Source organism: Leptosomus discolor, chromosome 19, assembly GCF_034619465.1.
Source record: "Leptosomus discolor isolate bLepDis1 chromosome 19, bLepDis1.hap2, whole genome shotgun sequence".
Taxonomy (NCBI): domain Eukaryota; kingdom Metazoa; phylum Chordata; class Aves; order Leptosomiformes; family Leptosomidae; genus Leptosomus; species Leptosomus discolor.
The window spans coordinates 9,433,586-9,451,852 of NC_141409.1; the positions used below are offsets into that span (position 1 = coordinate 9,433,586).

An 18,267-nucleotide genomic window follows, 5' to 3' on the forward strand; every position below is an offset into this window, starting at 1 on the left:
AAAATCAAAGGCTCTGTCAACGGCTGAGCGGCTCTCCCGCATATGCCTTGCGTTACCTGGGAAAGCTCTGTCAGGTAAATTTCCACTGAAAGTAATTAGAGGAATCCCCACTGTATAAACTTTGCAGCAAAATTCTGGGCTCCAGAATTTGATTCTCACCAGGGATCCGATATCTGCTCACAGCCTGATCCTTCATCAGAATTAACAGTTGAGGTTTAGCGCATACACACAAAAATGTTCCACATTTTTTTTTAATGCCTTACCTCTATTTTTGTCTAAAGAGCTGAACTGACAAGCACAGCTCATGTAATCTCACAACTGTTGTCAGAAAAGCCATAGAATCTGCTTAAATAACCCAGGTTTGATATGCACAGCACACGGTGGGCTGGCTTTTCAGATACAGCATTTATCTTCCCGGGTTTGAGGGCAGCAAAACTTCATGGAGCTGGAGCTCTATAAAACTTGTCTCCTGGGGCCCAAGTTGTGCTTAAAGAATAAAGCAATGAGTTCAAGAGCTTTCTGTCACCATGGTACCAGATCAAATCTCCCTTCAGCTGGGATCTTGGCTGACCAAAAAAAAATTTAAAAAAATCACTGTCACCTGACAGCTCTTCAATGGCCCAAGTGACACGAATTGGTGGGTCCCAGCTTGCAGTGACAACCCAAAGCGGCATCGCTGGCCTTCAGTGGTGACCTGCCCACAATGGTCACGATGCAAAGAGGAAATATAACAGCCCCCAGGCTTCCAAACGGGCAGCAGAGACCCAGATACCCTGAGCATGATCCCTGCTCATCTCCACTGGGACCAGAGCAGAGATGTCACCTCCCACACCACAGCTGTTCTGTGACTATCTGCAGGCTCTGGGCCTCAGTCACCATCACGACATTTTCTAGCAGATTCCGCAGGTTTTCTTGTTTTGCCTAGTAGCTGAAGGTTCCAGCAGTGCAATTGCTCAAGTCACAGCAAAGCATTTCCACAGTCCAGCCTTTCCCAATATCCATTTGCAGGTGCCCTGAACACTCAACTTCTCCATCGCACCCTCATGCTGCCCTCTGCCATGCTCCTGTCTCCCTCAGACATGGTAACCCATCATTCCTCTGCCATTTTCCTTGCTCTACAACATCTCCTGACTGACACAAGGAAACACCACCCCTCCCTGTGCAGCCTCACAGCCTGAATCATCTCCAGGGCAGGCTCCACCTACATCCAAGCCCCAGTGTCCAAGGGCAGCACAAGCAGCAGCTGGCAGCCAATGCCCATTGCTGTTACGGAGAAATTCACCCGTCAAGGAACAGCTTTGGGGTGCCTGCAGCCTCACGGCTCACAGTAGAGTAAAACCACACACACTTTGTTGGATTACAGGTGAGCACCTACCATTGCTTTCAGTGAAACCTGCTGTTTCACACACAAGTCCACAGAAGTGCTTTTTAAATGGACTCGTGGTGTCATTCACAGACCTATTCTGCCTTCTGCAGAGATGCCATTTACCTAAAGACAGCTTAGTTTGTAAAAAACTCTTGCCCGGCACAAAAAGGGTCAGGATTCAACTCTCAAACACGTGATGTTGGTGTGAAAGCTGCCAGCTCTGGTCTAACCCCAGGACGTCTGCCAAGGGGGCACACGCTAGGTTACAGCCCCAGCGGGTTAATTCTCCTTTGCTCACACTATTGCCCAGACCAAGTGACCAGTGAACTCCAGCAAACATTTGTGGCCCTTATTTTCAGGAAGAAAAAAAAAATCCCAAATCTCCATGGGGCATTAAATACAGCAGCCAAAAATTGCTGAGCACTTTTCAAAACCTTCCTGGGTTTGAAGCAAGTAAGGCTCATTTAGTCCAGACTCCCTTGTCCTGCATTTCCCTATGTTCTTAGAATTAGAAAGGTGGGGAGAGAAAAATTAAGCCCATTCATTAAATCAGTTAAGCACGCTGCTGCCAGGAAAAGCCACAGTATTTGTAACCCTAATAATCCAACACACACCTCCGAGTGCAGCTCATCTTGGACAGAATAACGTCTGTTTTAAAAGTACCTGCCTCTAACTTGTCATGGCATTTGTTGACAACCCTATTGAAAGCTGCTCTCAGTGCAGCTGTGAAGGATCTTTCAGCACCTCTTTCTCTTTCCTAGACAGTTTTTGAAAGGGAGGGGAGGAAAAAAAAAAAGCCATCAATACAGGGGGAAAAAGGCATCAGCAGCCAACATCAGCTGATGAAGCGCCTCACCTGGGCCCCCAGCACACCGCCTCCAATTAAATCAAAATGGTTTGTTTTTAATGGTCTTTTACACTGACAAGTGGGCTATCATTCCAGGCCTAGAGAGCTGTCAGGGAGCCGAGGCAAATCCTCCGTTGATAATGCCCAATGCTTCCAATTAGGAGCCGAGGCCGCTCCTGGCGCACTAACGATTCCCCAGCCTCCCCCAAGGCCCCTTCGGCGCTGGCTGTTTCGTCTTCCCTCTTCCTCCGCCGCAAATTACTGACACAAAACGGAGGCGCCCCGGTGCCTCCTCACCACGCCGGGCCCCGGCCCTGTTGGATTTAATGAGGCGATGGAAGTTTTTGCGGATCTTTCGCTAAATTCTTTTCTTGTTTGACAGCTGCTTGAGTGTTGACCTTATAAAAGATTTAGTGTTTCTCATTATTTTCTGTCAAGCTTTACAAGTGATAGCTTCACGGAAATCATTTGCATCTCGATGTGCACGCGCGTGGTTTTTGTCTGTATGGGGATGCGCGGCGTGCGTCAGTGTGTACACCCTGCTCCTCTCTGTATTGTGTGGTTTATTCTCTCCCCCCCCCCCCCCCCCCCAAAAAAAAAAAAAGATCTACAAACATGGCACTGTTGTTTTGGGGGAAAAAAAAAATCAAAACAGGAGAGGACTTAAAAGGCCCAGGATTTGTTAGACTCCTGTAAATGAGGGAGGTTTTGAAAAAGGAATAGAGATTGGTTTCCTGTAAAGAGAGCTCAAGAAAGTGTTTTGTCACTCACTAAAAGGATTCAATCAAATGGATGATGGAAAAACTAGGCTGAGTCTAGGGGCGGCTTTGTTGTTAAAGTGAAAAATCGTACAAGGCTGGGAAGCTGCCTCAGAGCAGGCGGGCAGAGCCAGGCAGGCGCTGCGAGAGGAACGGGTACAGCCGCATCTCCCTGCAGCCGAGCACGGATCCTTCCAGGGCAGGGGGAGAGCCTGGTGCTGCTTAGTACTTGCTTCAGCCCTTTTCATGGGTTCTTTGTCAACACCTCCTACAAGTCATCACAAACCGTTTCATCCGGCTGTAGTAATTAAAGCTTGCCCCCAGAAGCTAAGCTTATGGCCACCCAAGGGTGCTCGCAGGGCCCGGCAGCTACAGCACACACACCCCTGCACCCATCTCCGTGTCGACAAGCCCGGCACCAACAGCTCCCTGGTCGGTCTCTGGGGTATGTGCTCTGTGGCCCTCAGGGGAGCTCTGCCTTCCCCAGACCAGCTTCGCCTTTCTGTGTCTCACATGCAATTTTTTAGTCCTCCATTAACATACCTGCTTCTGCTTGCAACATATGTGTGGCTCTACCAATGCTTGACAAGTGATCATTTTCAGTCTTCCAATTTAAGACATTATCATAACTGAGAGAACCAAATGAAAATAACCCCCAAATACATATTGAAGTTTTAGGAGTGATAAGGGGTTGGGGTTTTTTATTGTGCCTCTAATCCTTTGAAGCAAGCACTGACATTACAACATCCCAGCTGCAAGTGTCCTGCAGGTTTTAGTTTGTCCATAACAACCGCAATGAACAAAAAACATTGCTTCTGATCAGCAGCTGAAAACTATTGCAGCTCCATCATCCTGCAAGGAAAACCACCAAGCTTGTGCTTACAAACTGTATTCCTGTCTTGCTAAAACCAGCCCCACAATTCAGACAAAACCCTGGCATAACAGCCCATAACCACATCAGAGTAAAGGTAAAGATCATCAGCTGTCTCTAGAGGAGGTACCTATGGGTTCATCATTTAAAATACGGATTAGAAGAATCAGAGATGAGGATTCATCACTGGTGTTGGCTTCTCAACACCAACCTCTGTCATAATAAGACCTTTGACCCAAGGACACCCTTATCTTGACTCTAATTACTGGCCCTCATTACAAGAGGGTTTCTCATTTTTTAAAGTAGCACTTGCCCCCTGTCCTACACCTGGTGCTTCCCACTTACTCATGCTGAGGGCAGAAGCTGGCATCCCTCAACTTTGTCAAGGCTCTGCTAATTTTAATTACTGCCAGTTGTGGCTCAGCAAGACATTTCTCACCTGGGAGCTTTGTGCCTGGAGTGAATGAATGAACTGCTGTTTCCTCCTCCGCGGTTTCAAGCTAATCCCAGGCAGAAATTTCCCTCTGCCCAGTTCCCAGCACTGGTGGGCAGGGAGCACGATGGGGAAGGGAGAGACGTGTTCAAGAGAAGCAGCTCAGCTGTCCTTACCTGCAGGCACAGGATTTTTTTAACAACTCCAGCTCTAAGGGAAAAACTCCTGCATCTTTAATGGGAGACTGGAGTTGGCCCAGCTGGGAATCGTCCCTGCCAGCCCCAGGGGTTACCCACCTACTTTAGCAGCCCTTGGTTCTGCCTCCCCTATCTTTCCCTCCCAGAGAGGGGCTGTGTCACTGCTGCTACTGTGAGAAAGCGAAAACATCCAGAAACAACTGTCTGAAGTTAGGCACTCAAATGCATATTTAAGTACCTGAACGCCTTCCTCCGGAGAGGGGGAATAGCTAAATACGCTTTGTTTGTCTTGATTAATGAGATCACTAGCAAGATTTTCAGGGCAAAGACTGCTGTGTATTTTCACGTATGCAAAACCTGACATCCAGCCAGCCTGAGCAGGGTGGGGGAAGCGGGAGGCAGCTCGGCACATCCGCACAAGGCAGACGTGTGGCACAAGGAATTGTCTTGGGGCAGGTAAAGCCTGTGGTCCCCCATGGTAAACCCACTCCATACATGGAGAGACTCACACACCTCGGTAACTCTGCAGCTACTGTGTAGGTTTGCTGCAGGCAGCTGTGTGTAAACCCCACCACTCACCCCAAAGGGCCCTGGGACCTTTCTCCCCCAGGTGACTTCTCCTTTGTTTATTTGTCACAGGCTTTTGTTCACCCCCTCCCCACCTCGAAGGTGATTGTGTGTGAGTTGGCCAGGTCATGCAAGGGTCCCTGACCCCTGGCAGCTCTGGGCCCATCCTGACCTGCTCAGCAAAGCACACAGGCCCAGTGTTATAGAAAACAAGTCGTATTTATTTGGGGGTCCACCTTGAGGCATGCCAGCATTTCAAAACATCAGACAACAAAGACACCATAGTAAGGCTACAGGATCTTGTTGCTAGAGCAGAATAAGAATCTCCTGAAGTCAATCAGAAAACCAATCCTCATTTTGAACAGGTTAAGTGCTTAACTTCAGCTAAAGCAGCATCTCCCAAACAGGCAAAAACCCCTGTGCTAACCGTAGTCTCGTCCCTGTTTGTGCTACAACCCATTTTCCTTGGCTGGCTGCTCGCTGTAACCAATCATCTATCTGCTCCTCTCCTCATAGGTTGGGCCTCATCTCAGTACTTTTCCAGACCGTGACGCTCGCAAAAAGGCGTTCAGTGCCTCCCGTTGAGAAGTGCCTGCGAGACTCAACCCCCTTCCCCAGGGCACCCGCACAGCCAGGACCGCAGCACTGTGCTGGGCACCCCAGCCCTTAGACCCTGCGATAGAAACCCTATCGGTTTTCTCTCTGGTTTTAGAAAGTTATGCTAACACAGGTATAGCCAAATAAATCATAAATATGACAAGAATGATTCTGTCTCGGCCTGTTCATTGCTTCATGTCAGATGCACACCACCTTAGTCTGATCACCAGGGTTCTCAAAGCGCTCGAGGTACCAACACTCACACCAGGAACAAGGCAGCGGTCACACCAGTACAGCCCCAGTGAGGAAGCAGAACAGTCTCCTTCACTGTCTGCTCTGAACAAATATATTACATGCAACCACATCTCAGTCAATATCAGGTCTATAATATCTCATAAACCATCAGCCCTTCTCATTTCTTTGCCAAATAAACTTCCCGTCACTGCCTGATTCAGCAAAGCCCTTGCCGATGTGAAGGCATCCAAACAGCTGCTTCAAGCGCTCTGCCAGATGGAGGCCTCACCACAGAGCAACGCCTTCACTGGAAGGTGGCTCCAGCCAGTTCCACGCTTACCCCTGAAAGGCTGCTGCTGCCTGGTGTCCTTCAGGGCCGAGCCTGTCCAGGCGGAACAAACTCAAACTCCACCAACACCAACTCAACACGACAGCACCCAAACCCCAGCTTGGCCACCTCAGGTGACAGCAGAGGCTCAGGTACCAACACATTTAAAATCCATCTCCTCCCAATAGGGCATTTCGCCTTAAGAAAATACCACTTGGTGATAACTGTGATTACTTTAACTGTGCATCTCCAAAATTGCTAGAGGAGTAGTTAAATACTCCTATGTGATCTGCTTCTCACATCTGCTGTTACATCTCAGATTGTAACAGACAATATTTAAGGCCAATGTTAGCTTTCGGTTTTCATATTCACCATCCTGTTGGCACTCGGAAAGCTCAGGGGTGTTCCCCCAAGAATGGCCTGGGCACCCCAGGGTTGTGCTCTGAGAGGTAAGATCTGCTGTCCTGGACAACCCCAACTGCATCCCCAGCTCAGGAAGGGGCCTGTAATGAACACTGCAGAGGGGGTGGATGAGCCCAGCATGGCTTTGCCCCACACCCCTCAGCACTGGGGCTAGCCCAGCCCTCCTACATAGACCCACTAGCACAAAGAAGCCCAGGGCTTGTCCACCACCAGATTTCCAGACAAGCTTTAAACGCATACCTCAAAGAGCAGAGCCTTTCATAACATTAAACTGCATTGTTCAAGGCACAAGAACATGGTAAACTACACGAGAAGATTTTCTTACCTCTCTCAGGGTCAAGGAAGGCTCTACACCCACTTCTCTGGCATTTCCATAGGAGCAGCTTGGCCTCAACCTGCCCTTTATATAAGGAAGCAGCTGTAGCAAACTCCACCCTGCTCACACCTGAGCCAAGGGAGGAAAAAAATCACCTGCTCCACATTGGGGAAACCCTGGTACGTGGTGCCCTCTTTTTAGTACAGGCGTCCAAATAAAACCCATCTAAAATAACTGGGAGAATAACAGTAGAGTTTGCCATGCTGGCAGGGGTGGATTATAACTGGAGACCTTTCCCACCTCCCCAGGGAGGGAGAAAGCCGGGCCTCAAATAACTTGTTTGTCTTGCTAAAAGTGACTCTTACAAGTGTGTGAGAAACCCACACACGAGGTTCCAAGCTCTTGGTCCAGCCGCAGCATCTGTGTCCACCTGCATCAACTGCTCAGGTCCTTGGGGCCTGCAGAGGGAAGGAAGCATCTCCAGCGGGTCCTGCGTGGCTGGAAGAGGGCTGGCAAACAAGCGCCGTGTCACCCAAGCCCACCAGGCAGATCTGCTGTTTCAAATCCAGCAAAAAGACCACAAACCCAAAAAAGCAACAGCCGAGTCAAATGACGTGCCTTCAGGAGGAGACACTGGGGCTCGCAGCCGACACCCCTGCACCCTGAAATCCTGGGCAGGATTGTACCCCAAATGGCCCCACAGCTATGATGGGCTATCCGGCGGGTACCCCCCTCCCCGTTGCACCAGCACCCCCCCAGCACCCCCAGGCCACCCTGCCTGGCCCCGCCAAAGGGTGGGCACTTGCCCCCCACCCAAGGTGCCACCTCGGACTCGTCCCTACCGCGGGCCCCCGCTCCCCACCGCCCCAAGCTCACTTGGGGGGCACAGCCGAGCGGCAAGCCGGGTGTCCCCCTCCGCTCCCCCCTGCCCCGCCCGGGCTGTGCCGGAGGAGCCCGCTGCCGGGGTCCCGACCCCCCGCGCAGCCCCGGCCGCCCTCCGGCGCCGGACGCTCCTTGTCCTGCAGTGACACCCACTGGTAACGGCGGTTGGAACGCTGCTGCAGGCTCCCCACCGCCGGGTCCTGCTCCTCCTCGTCACCGCGACCCCCCGGCTGACCGTGTCCCCCCGCTCCATTCTGGCGTTCCCCCCCACCCCGAGCCGCCCTGCCCTTCACTCTCTCATGAAGGTACGTTCGTTTCGTTACCGGAGCATCCCACCGAAGCTTGTCGCTGCTGAGCATCCCTCGCTGCACCTGCCTGGGCACGGCCTTTGCGAGCACCCAGCTTGTGTTCAGCGAGAAATTCGGTACAGCAGAGCCTCTGGGGGTGTTCCTCCCTGCGCCAGACCCTCTCAGGATACCGGTCAGTGCACACCAGCAGGTATTTCTGACTAGCTCTTGCTACAGTCACCGCCACAGTTCAGCAGCCTGTGCCCTCCAACGCCTAGCCCAACTGGGGAGGTATCCCCCAGCCTCCTCAGGGCTCTCCCCACACTCCAAACCTCTGGGAACGCCTGGGGTCAGCCTTGCCCCAGGGCCCCATGGCCAAACTCGCACTGGTGACTGGTGCCAGGGGAGCCTGACCCTATCTATGGCAGCACCTGGTGAGGCGGGATGCATGGCAGCTCCCAAAGCTGTCAAATGTCCTAGAGCCAACCCTGGGATGCAACTGGGGTTTGTGAGGAGGTGACTGGAAACACAGCTGGCATCAAGAGATCTCTTGACTGGTGCACGCCTGTGTGTTTGTGAAGAGCAACGGTCTAGAAAATGGGATTCAAGGGCAGACACACCCAGGGAAGGCAGCGTACGGCGGTCTGTACACGGGATTTCCTGCTTGTGCTGGGAGCCACAGACCAATCATTTGGCCCCCACTTGTCCAGTGATGTAGAGGGGACACCACATATGGGCAGAATGGGGCACGTTTCTGTCTTGGGGAGCCTAGTTCGAAACAACTTAATAATAATAACAATTAATAATTCAAATTAATTAAAGTCAGCCACGCTGACATTAGAACATGAGTAGCAAGTGCATCTGTGGCTGCTGGAACTCCAAGTATGGCCAAGGAGTGACAGTCCCTGTCCCCAGGGCCTTGGCTGGGGATGGCACAATATAGTGTCTGCTCAGGGAGGAGGATTGGATCCCACACACATACCCCCCAAAATCTTGCGCAGCATCAGAGAGTGGGTCTGTTTGGGAAACTTCCTTGCAGTTGTTTGAAGGCAGGCGCTTTATTCAAGAGAAGGAAATACAGCAGCAGACCCAGCAGCATGGCTGGTCAAAATCCTGCTTCCTAACCCATTCCCAGCCCTGCTCCCTCTTCTGGTCCCATTCCTGGTCCCAAGCATGACCTCAGTGCTGCTCCTGATCCCAGTGCCAATCTCCATCCCAGTTGGGGTCTACTGGTTGGATAGGGAGGCTGCCAGAGCCCAGGAGCCAACACAGTCACACTGCAAAGAGCTGGGAAACCCCATGGGGGCCTCTGCCCTATTTCTCACTGGGACCAGTTCTTGCACATCTGTTGCTCTGATCCAGCCCAAAGCGATGCTTGGCCCAGCCCCAGCTGAGCAGGCGGGTGCTGCAAAACCAACCCCCGGCAGACCAGAACCCTTCAGCCTGACCCCGAGTCCATTGTACTGGGGCAGCACCTCTGTGCTGGGAGGGAGCCAGGGCAGAGCAGCAGCAGGGATCCTTCACGCAGGGACGAGGAGGACAAGCAGCCCCCAGCGTGTTGCCACCCCAGGGTGTGGGGCAGACTGGGCCCCGGGCTGATGCTGATTTTGTCCCTGGGCTTGTCCTCCTGGAAGGTTCTTTTGTTCCGCTGCCCCGATCGCAGCCGGCCCCGAGCCTGCCGGGCCGGGGGCAGGAGGTGCTGGGGGCCCTGCCTGCGCCGCTGCCCGACAGCTGGCAGCCGGGCTGCCCGGGGGGGCTCTCCCCTCGTTGGTCGCCTCCAAGCTGCCGGTCAAGGGCGGCTTTGGAATAGGGACAAGATGCAGCTGCCTGGCCAGGAAGGTGGGGAAGAGAGAAAATCGAGTATTTGAGAAATAACCAGCGACATCGCTTTAAAGTGGCGCAGCTTCACGCACCCGGGTGTGGACATTTTCCTCATCTCCGCGGCCAAGCCTCTGCCCCAAGGAAAAGCCCCTAAATAAACCCTCCAGGAGGCGGGAGCAAGTCGGACCGGGAGGAAGGTGGGAATTCTGCGTGAGCCGGTCCCTCTCCAGCCTGGGAAATCAAAAGCAGCAAAACCCCCCGACGGGGCGGGAGGGGGGAAACTTGGGTGTCTCCAGGAGAAACCGGGCAGGGCGGGCAGCCCGGGCTGGGGCCATCGGGGTTTTATTTAAAACGGGGTTGACGGCAGGAAAAATCCGCCCTGAGCTCAATCCCTTCCCAGTTGCACCAGTACGTACTGCCGCTGGGCGCTGGGAGAGGGGGAAGAGCGGCCTCGGCTCCGCCGCGCCGGGCGGGAGGCGATGCCCGGTCCCCGCCGCTCCGGCAGCGCTGCGCGGGGGAGGCGATGCCCGCTGGCCCTGCGTCTGCTTGAGCTAAAGGACCTCTCTGCTCGTTCACAACCGATTTCGAGGGGATTCAACGAAATTCGGAGCTCCAAGGCTTTCCTAGGGCTCAGAGCAGCCGCCTCTGCGCTGGGGCTTTGGGAAGGGTTTTGGTGCTTTCTTTTTCTTTTCCTCTCTCTGTTTTCTTTTTTTTTTTTTTTAAAAAAAAAAAAAAAAAAAAAAAAAACCACAAAACCCCAAACTTATTTATTTTATTTTAACGCCAAGTAAAACTTTCCGTTCTTGGGAGGGACCAGCAGATCGGTTAATTGCGGGGGGGAGGCGAGCAGAAAGCAGCAACTCCTCGACATTCCCCCGCCCTGCGGCTAATCACCCCATTACGAGCCCCATCAGCGGGATAATGACAGCAAAAGAGGGTGGAAACCGCCCGGAAAGCGCGGGGATGCGGGCGGCAATTAATTCCCGTTAATCAAGCTGCAAGGTGTCGCCGCCGGGGAGTGACATCCCCCAAAACGCCTCGCGGCCAATGGGCGCGTTCACACACACACCGGGGGTGGGGGGGGTAAAGGGAGAGGGCGGGGGAGATACTGGGGTTCCCGAGCCGGAGTGGCACAAGTTCAGTTTTTCTCCCCATTTTTCCCCCCTCTCCCCCTCCCCGCGGGGGGCGCGGCGCTCCCGCCGCTGTCCGAGGTGCTGAAGGCACCGGAGTGACTCCGGCGCCCGGGCGCTGTCCCAGGTGCTGAAGGCGCCGCCGACTCCGGAGTCACTCTGGTTCTTTCCCCCTCCCACGCCCCCCCCCCCCCCCCCCCCCCCCCCCGCCCCCCCAGCCCTGCCGCCCCCCCACGCTCCCCCCACCCCCCCTCCGGCTCTGTCCGAGGTTCTGGCGGGGAAGGGGGGGGGGGGGGGCGCCGCGGCGGCCCCGACGGCTGGCCACCCCCTCCGCCCTCCCCTCGCCCTTCCCCATTGATTTCTGGATCATTAAGCGGTTAAGGCGCTGCGAAGCCTCTCACTATCGATCGCTCCCTCCCCACCTCCGGCTGGGAGCCCCCGGGCTGCCCCCCAGCCCCTCGCCGCCGCGGCTGCGGGCAAAGGGTGGGGTGGCCGGAGAAGGGGCCGGGACCCCGGGTGAGATTGGGGTCCGTCCGTCCGTCCGTCCCCCCACCCCACCCCCTTCGCGGCCAAAGTTTGACTCTGCCTCCTTCTCCCCCCCTCTTCTGTCTGTCTGTCTGTGAGTGCAGCTGGGCGCGATGCTGAAGACGGAGCAGCCCTGGAGCTAACGAGCGGCGCCTCGGAGAGCCTTGCAGCAATTGTTGCCCGGATCCCAGGCTGAACTTTGCTCTTCTATCTTTTTTTTTTCTTTTTACCTCTTTTTTTTTCCTTTTTTTTTTTTTTTCCTTTTTCCTTTTTTTTTTTTCCCTCCTGTTATTGTTAATTATCATTATCAAACCGCTTCCGCCGCGCCCTCCCCGCCAATGCCCGTGTGAGCGCCGGCACTTCGCGGGGGCCATGGAGGGCTCCACCGGCTTTGGCATCGACTCCATCCTCTCCCACCGAGCCGGCAGTCCGGCCGTGCCCAAGGGGGACCCGCTGGTGGGCGACGGCCGATCCCCGCTGGAGCTGAGCCCCCGCTCGGAGGGCAGCAGCGGGTGCCCCTCGCCCCGCTCGCCGGGCCGCGAGTGCCTGGAGGCGGCGGTGCCGCGGCCGGGCCTGGATGCGCACCTCCAGCCGGGGCAGGTCTCGGCTCCCTCCCAGTCCCGGACCGTCACCTCCTCCTTCCTCATCAGAGACATCCTGGCCGACTGCAAGCCCCTGGCCGCCTGCGCCCCTTACTCCAGCACCAATGGACCTCACGGCGGGCAGGAGCCGGCGGGCAGGATCCCCACCAAACCCGGCGAGGATTTTAGGGAGAAAATGGAAAAAAACACCAGCAGCTCCTCCTCGGACTCGGAGTACAAAGGTAAGATCCGCTCAACCCCGTCGGGCTTTGCACGGCCTGGACCCAAAGCCTCCGTCGGCCCCGAAGCCTCCCGGTGTGCCGGGAGCTCGCTGCGGAGCCGGCTCCGGTGATGGGGGGGGGGGGGGGGGGGGGGGCGGGTCGCTGCACCAGTCGTCCCCGAAATGACAGTGGGGTCGGCACCAACTTGGGAAAACTTGTGGGTTCGGAGCTCGGTGGGGCTCAGCCCGGTGGAAGGGGTTGGGGCGATCGATGCTTCGCCAAACGCGCCCGGAGGATCCGCCGCGCTGTTTTCTGCGGGGAAGATCCGGCTGGTTTCGTTCCTACCCGCGGGGAAAGGGGAGAGGAGAACCGTGGGCGGATTTCTGCCTGGGAAAGAAAAAAAAAAGAAAACAATAATGAAATAATCACGGATTTGCCGGCTATTTCCCTGCTCCGGTGAGAAACGAACAAGAAAGTCAGCGCAGTTTGATTCGATTTGTATTATTTATATTATTATTTCGGAGATGGTTTAAAAACGAGAACGACAGACAGGGAGCCCCGGACCGCATCCACGGCGCCGGCGGGGAGTGGAGCTGGATGAGGCGGCTCCTCGCCCCGGGCCGGGGTCTTCGGCCTCCCGGGCCCCTCGTAGCCCCTTCCCGGCCTCCCCCTGCGGCATCCGGGGCGGGGGAAGGCATAGGAACAGCATGGGGTGGGGGGTTGGGGTCGGTCCTGGCCCCCCGGGCCAGTTCATCCCGGGTGCCTTCGCCCATCCCGCCCCCATCACCCCTGTAAAAACTTTCAGCCGGGAAAATTGTTTGCCGAGTGTTTGCGAGGGGAAGGAGAGGGTCCTCGGCTGCTGGGGGGGGCGAAGGCGATGGCACTTTGTGGGGCCGCTGGACTGGGGGGGGGGGGGGGGGGCCGCTGGCAGACAAGGGGGGTACAGGCCGACCCCCGACCCGGCTACAAACGCACCCCGGGGCCGCCCGGAGCGGCCGCGCTGAAAGCCGGTTCATGGAGGAAAAAAATCTTCACCCAAACGAGCCTCCAAACGGGGCGGAAACCCCCGGGCATCGCGGGGGGGATTTTCGTTCCGAACGAAGGACGGAGCCTCGGGTCGGTGCCGGGGCTGGAAGTGGCCCGGGAGAAAAGCTGGGAGAAAGACCCCGTTTTGCAGGGCCGGGATCGAAAACAGCCGCGATTCCCACCTCGGCGTTTTGTTTTCGTCTCCTGCATCCCTCCCCGAATTCCTTCAGCTTTTCTCCCCTTCTCCCAAAGCTCCGAGAAGCGAAAGCAACGAAGGAGGAGGAGGAGGAGAAGCGCGGGTTTACCGCGTCCCCCTAAACCGGCCGAGCCCGGGCTGGGGGGGCGGGTTTGGGTGGGGGCCGTTACCCCCCAGCCGCGCTCGGCTTCTCGTCTGCCCCTGCGGCGGGACAACCGCGGCCGCGGTAAAACGCCCCTTAAATGGGGGGGGGGGAAAGCAGCCCTTAAATCGGGGACGAACACCGCTTAAATGGGGGAAAAAGCGCAGTTTAAACGGGGGAAAAAAACACATCTTAAATGGGGAGGAAACCACAGCTTAAATGACGGCAAAAACACGGCGTAGATGAGGGTGAAAACACCGCTTCAGTGGGGTAAAGTGTGCAGGTCCTCGCTCCCAACGCGATTCTCTTTTTTTTGCTGCTTTGGAAACAGCCTTTCCTGGGGCAAAACGCCCCTGATTTACCCCGAAAAAGGGCAGCGGGGCAGGGCCTAATCCCCAGCGGCGGCAGCAGGGTTTGGCCCACGCCAAAATGCTGAAAAAAAAAAAAAACGTAATATGTATTTTTATTTTATTTTATTTTATTTTATTTTGAAGCTAGGAATAGCTGGGGGAGAGATCCGGGGAAGCCGCCGCCGCCAGCGAGCAGGAACTTTTTAGGAGCCGAGGATCAGGCCGGGGTGTCCGGGGGGGGGATTTGCCCTCCCCGTGGTGGGGGAGGCCGGACCCCGCTTCCCTCCGTGGAAAAACTCCGCAGAAACTTTGGGGCCTTTCCCGGGAGGGAGCGGGGCCTGGACCCCCCCGCCCTGCCCGGGCCGGATCCGGCCCCTTCCCGGGCGATGCCGGGGCCGCCGCTTTCCCCGGGAACCGGAGCCGGATCTCCGTGTTTTAAGGCTCGTCCCCGTCTCGGGCTCTGCCTGGTCGGTCAGAGCCTGGATTTCTGGTTGAAGGGTTTCGCTCCCCGGTGGCTCAATTAACCGGATTATTGTCTTCCTACAGAGAGAAATCAGATCGTGTTCGGCTGCAGCCCTGTCCCTGCTAACCCCCGCCACCAGCAAATTTAACATAAACCCCTTAAAAAAAAAAAAAAAAAAAAAAAAAAAAAAAAAAAGAAAACACAAAATAAACCAAACCAAACCAAACCAGCAAACGCCGCCGATTTGTATAAACTGAGCCTTTTTGCTACAGAATCTCCTCCAGGAAGGTGGGGATGGCGAGCACAAACAGGGATTTCCCCCCCCCCCCCTTTTTTTTTTTTTTTCTGCTCGGAAATTTTCCCTGCTAATGCTTCGCTGCGTAAATTCCAGCGTCGCTCCGCCGGTGCGTATGTACCGACCGCGCTAACGAACCGCCGCCAGCCCGTCTCGTTTGGAGTTTTTTAAGGTAAATAACAGCACGGGCACAGGCTTGCAGAGCCCTTCCCCGGTATTTCGTTATGCGCCCGGGAGAAGGGAGGTTTTTTTCCGTGCCCCGGCAGCATCCTCGGGAGGACGGAGGCTTCTCCGCGGACGGGAAGAAGCAGCACCACCCGGATGACTTTCCCCCTCCAAAAAATGTGGGCTCACAATTTTCAGTTCGGGTTGGGTTTGGTTCGGGGCTAAAAAAAAAAAAGGAAAAGGAAAAAAAAATAGAGAGAGAAAAAAATAAAAAGAAGGACAAAATTATTCAAGCATCGACAAAGCTGTTGGGTTTTGGAGAACAAACCCAGGGCAGGATCCTGCCCCGTGAGTAATGGGGGGTGAGGGAGATGAAGGGGGGTGCGGGCAGGAGCGCGGCGGGGCCGGGTCGGGGGTCCCCTCAGCACAGCCCGGCGCTCCGGCCCCGCTCCCAGGCTCCTGGGAAGGGGAAAGGCCGGGCCCGGCTAGGGGATCCCCGTGAGTCCTGGATCAGCCGGGAATCAGATTTACGGGGTTGCAGAGCAAATGCGCCGGGAGCTCGACTCGGTACTTAAGCCCGTCTCCTCCAGCTTATGGCTGCAGCGGGTTATCCCCCTTTTTTGAGGGTATTTCCCTTCCCTGCCTGCCCTGACCCGGCCTCTTTTCCTCCCTCTCGACCCAGTGAAAGAAGAAGGGGACAGAGAGATCTCCAGCTCCCGGGATAGCCCCCCGGTGCGGCTGAAAAAGCCGCGCAAAGCCCGCACAGCCTTCACCGACCATCAGCTGGCCCAGCTGGAGCGCAGCTTCGAGAGGCAAAAATACCTGAGCGTGCAGGACAGGATGGAGCTGGCCGCCTCCCTCAACCTCACCGACACGCAGGTGAAAACGTGGTACCAGAACAGAAGGTAAAAATGCACCGTTCCCTCCTGCCCACAGCGCCGGGGTCCCACCCTGCCCCTCTCCCCGGCCCCGCACCCCCAAACCGAGCAGGGCTTTTGCACCCCACAACCACCCCGTCCCTCCTGGCACCAGCAGAGGTGCGGTGTGTCTCCCCCCGCAACACACACCACCCCCGGGGGACTTCTATCCCGAAGTAAGGGAGAGAAAAGTGATGCCGAGGCAGGGCAGGTTTAGAGGGGGGGAACAATCTGTGCCCCCAGCCCCGGCAAGGCGGGGAGGCAGGAGCGGGCTTCCAGCTAAACACAACAGCATAACACATCGGCCCATTAATAATAGATACCAATTACTGCTTTGGGCATCAATAATTAACACCCCTTACAGTAATTACACAATTATTATTATGATGAATAATTTACTGGTGGAAATAGGTTTAGCGCTTCAGCGACAAATCTGTAAAAGGGCTGGAGACTCGTGGTGGCTTCAGTGGATTTATCCGGCCATCCCCACCGGCGCTGCCCCAGCCCCGACCGTTGCCACCGCCACGAAACGAGGGACCCGCGGCTCCAGCCCCCACCCCGTCCCCTCGCTCCCCCCCAGTTTTAGCCCTCCCTCCCCCTCATTTCCAGTCCCGCTTCGCCGTCTACAAAGATCCACAACTTATCAACACGTCGGGGGGTTTTGGAGAGTTTAGGGGCGGTGTGGGCTGCCCTCTCACACCCCCCCCCCCCCCCCCCCCCCCCCCTTCCCCAAATCCCTCCCGCAAGGACACGCTGGAGCCGGCCCGGTGCCCCCAAGCTCCTTCCCCAGCCAGCCCCGACATGGGCAAGATCCCGGGGCCGGGGCCTCTCCACGAGATGCGGCACACGCACACCTATAGGCACACATACCCACACCTATATGTACGTCTATATAAAAATATACGCGCACACATGTATATATACACTCGCAAACACACATATATATGCCTCAAACGAATAACCCGTGGCGCTGCCCCACGCGTGTCCCCCCGCGGGACTCCGGCAGCCCCGGCCCGGGGAGGGGGTCCCGGAGCCCCGGGGCCGGCGCGGCCTCGGGCCGGAGCATCGCGGCGGCGGCAGCATCCCTGCTCGGCGGCGGGGCTGCCGGGGAGAGGATCCCCCCTGTCCCACGCGAGATGCCACACGCAGTTCGTCATTCGCAATCTGGAATTTACACGCCAGGAAAAGGGACTGAAATGTTGGTCGCGATTTATATCGCGGGGATTTACATCCCGCCAGCGGATCCCAGCCGGGCTGCGGCTCCGGTGCCTCCGGAGCGGCTCCGTGGGCGCTCACGCCGTGCTGCCGCGGTGGGGACACCGGGGAGAGAAGCCCCCTCGGCCATTAATGGGGTCTACGCCTCCCTGCACTGGGCTTGTCCCCCCGCATCCCGTCCCATCCCGTCCCGTCCCATCCCATCCCATCATCTCTGCCGTACAGGGAGGAACCGGCCCCGGGAGCCAGCGGAGGGGAGAAGGGATGAGCAAGAAGAACAGAGCCCGGGGAAGGGGGATGTATGTGCAAGGGAGGGAAGAGCCCGGGAAAAGAGTGTATGCACAGTGTAAAAAGAGCCCGGGAACGGCTTTTGGAGCATCTCTCCCTCCTTGACCCACCTCTCTCGACTTGTCCCCCCCCAGGACCAAGTGGAAAAGGCAGACGGCGGTGGGCCTGGAGCTGCTGGCCGAGGCTGGCAACTACTCAGCCCTCCAGAGGATGTTCCCCTCGCCTTACTTCTACCCGCAGAGTTTGGTCTCCAACCTGGACCCTGGCGCCGCTCTCTACCTGTACCGCGGACCCAGCGCGCCTCCCCCCGCCCTACAGAGACCCTTGGTGCCCCGCATCCTCATCCACGGACTGCAGGGCGGCAGCGAACCCCCGCCGCCCCTGCCCCCCTTGCCCGGTGTCCTGCCCCGGGCCGCACAGCCCCGGTGAGCCCCGGCCGCCCGGGCAGCCCCGCCGGCACCCACCAGGTTGGGGGGGCTGGAGGGAGCCACCCCCGCACCTCTGGGGCCGCGAGCAAGCGACAGACTGCCGCTCATCCCCAAATATATATATATATATATATATATATAAATGAGACCTCCCCCCTCCCTTTTTTTAGATTATATATATAAAGAATGCAAGAAGCCAGGGCAGGTTTGGCAGGACGGAGCGCCGGCAGAGCTGCCCCCCCCTCCCCGCGGGGCTCTCGCCGCCTTCATCCCCTGGTGTCCCCGACGGGCACCGGGGCCTCTGCGGTGTGTATGTCCCCCCCGGCCTGGGACTGCACCGGGAGCACGGGCAGGGGTTGGCTGCTCCGGGGGGGGCTTTGTTTCTCCGCCCCCTCCCC

The 18,267-nt window shown here is 56.6% G+C and overlaps 2 protein-coding genes across 2 annotated transcripts in view; both read left to right on the forward strand.

Moving 5' to 3' along the window:
* CFAP77 (cilia and flagella associated protein 77) overlaps positions 1-5,624 on the forward strand; it is a 61,027-nt gene extending 55,403 nt beyond the window's left edge. The window contains exon 6 of the mRNA XM_086475864.1: positions 5,556-5,624. Within this exon, the coding sequence (XP_086331990.1) occupies positions 5,556-5,624 (69 nt within the window). The remainder of the gene's footprint in view (positions 1-5,555) is intronic.
* A 6,330-nt stretch (positions 5,625-11,954) lies between these two features.
* On the forward strand, positions 11,955-17,870 carry BARHL1 (BarH like homeobox 1). Its single transcript, XM_086475831.1, has 3 exons — positions 11,955-12,405; positions 15,704-15,926; positions 17,576-17,870. The coding sequence occupies exons 1-3, from the start codon at positions 11,955-11,957 to the stop codon at positions 17,868-17,870; spliced, it is 969 nt and encodes a 322-aa protein (XP_086331957.1).
* Positions 17,871-18,267: the final 397 nt, after the last annotated feature.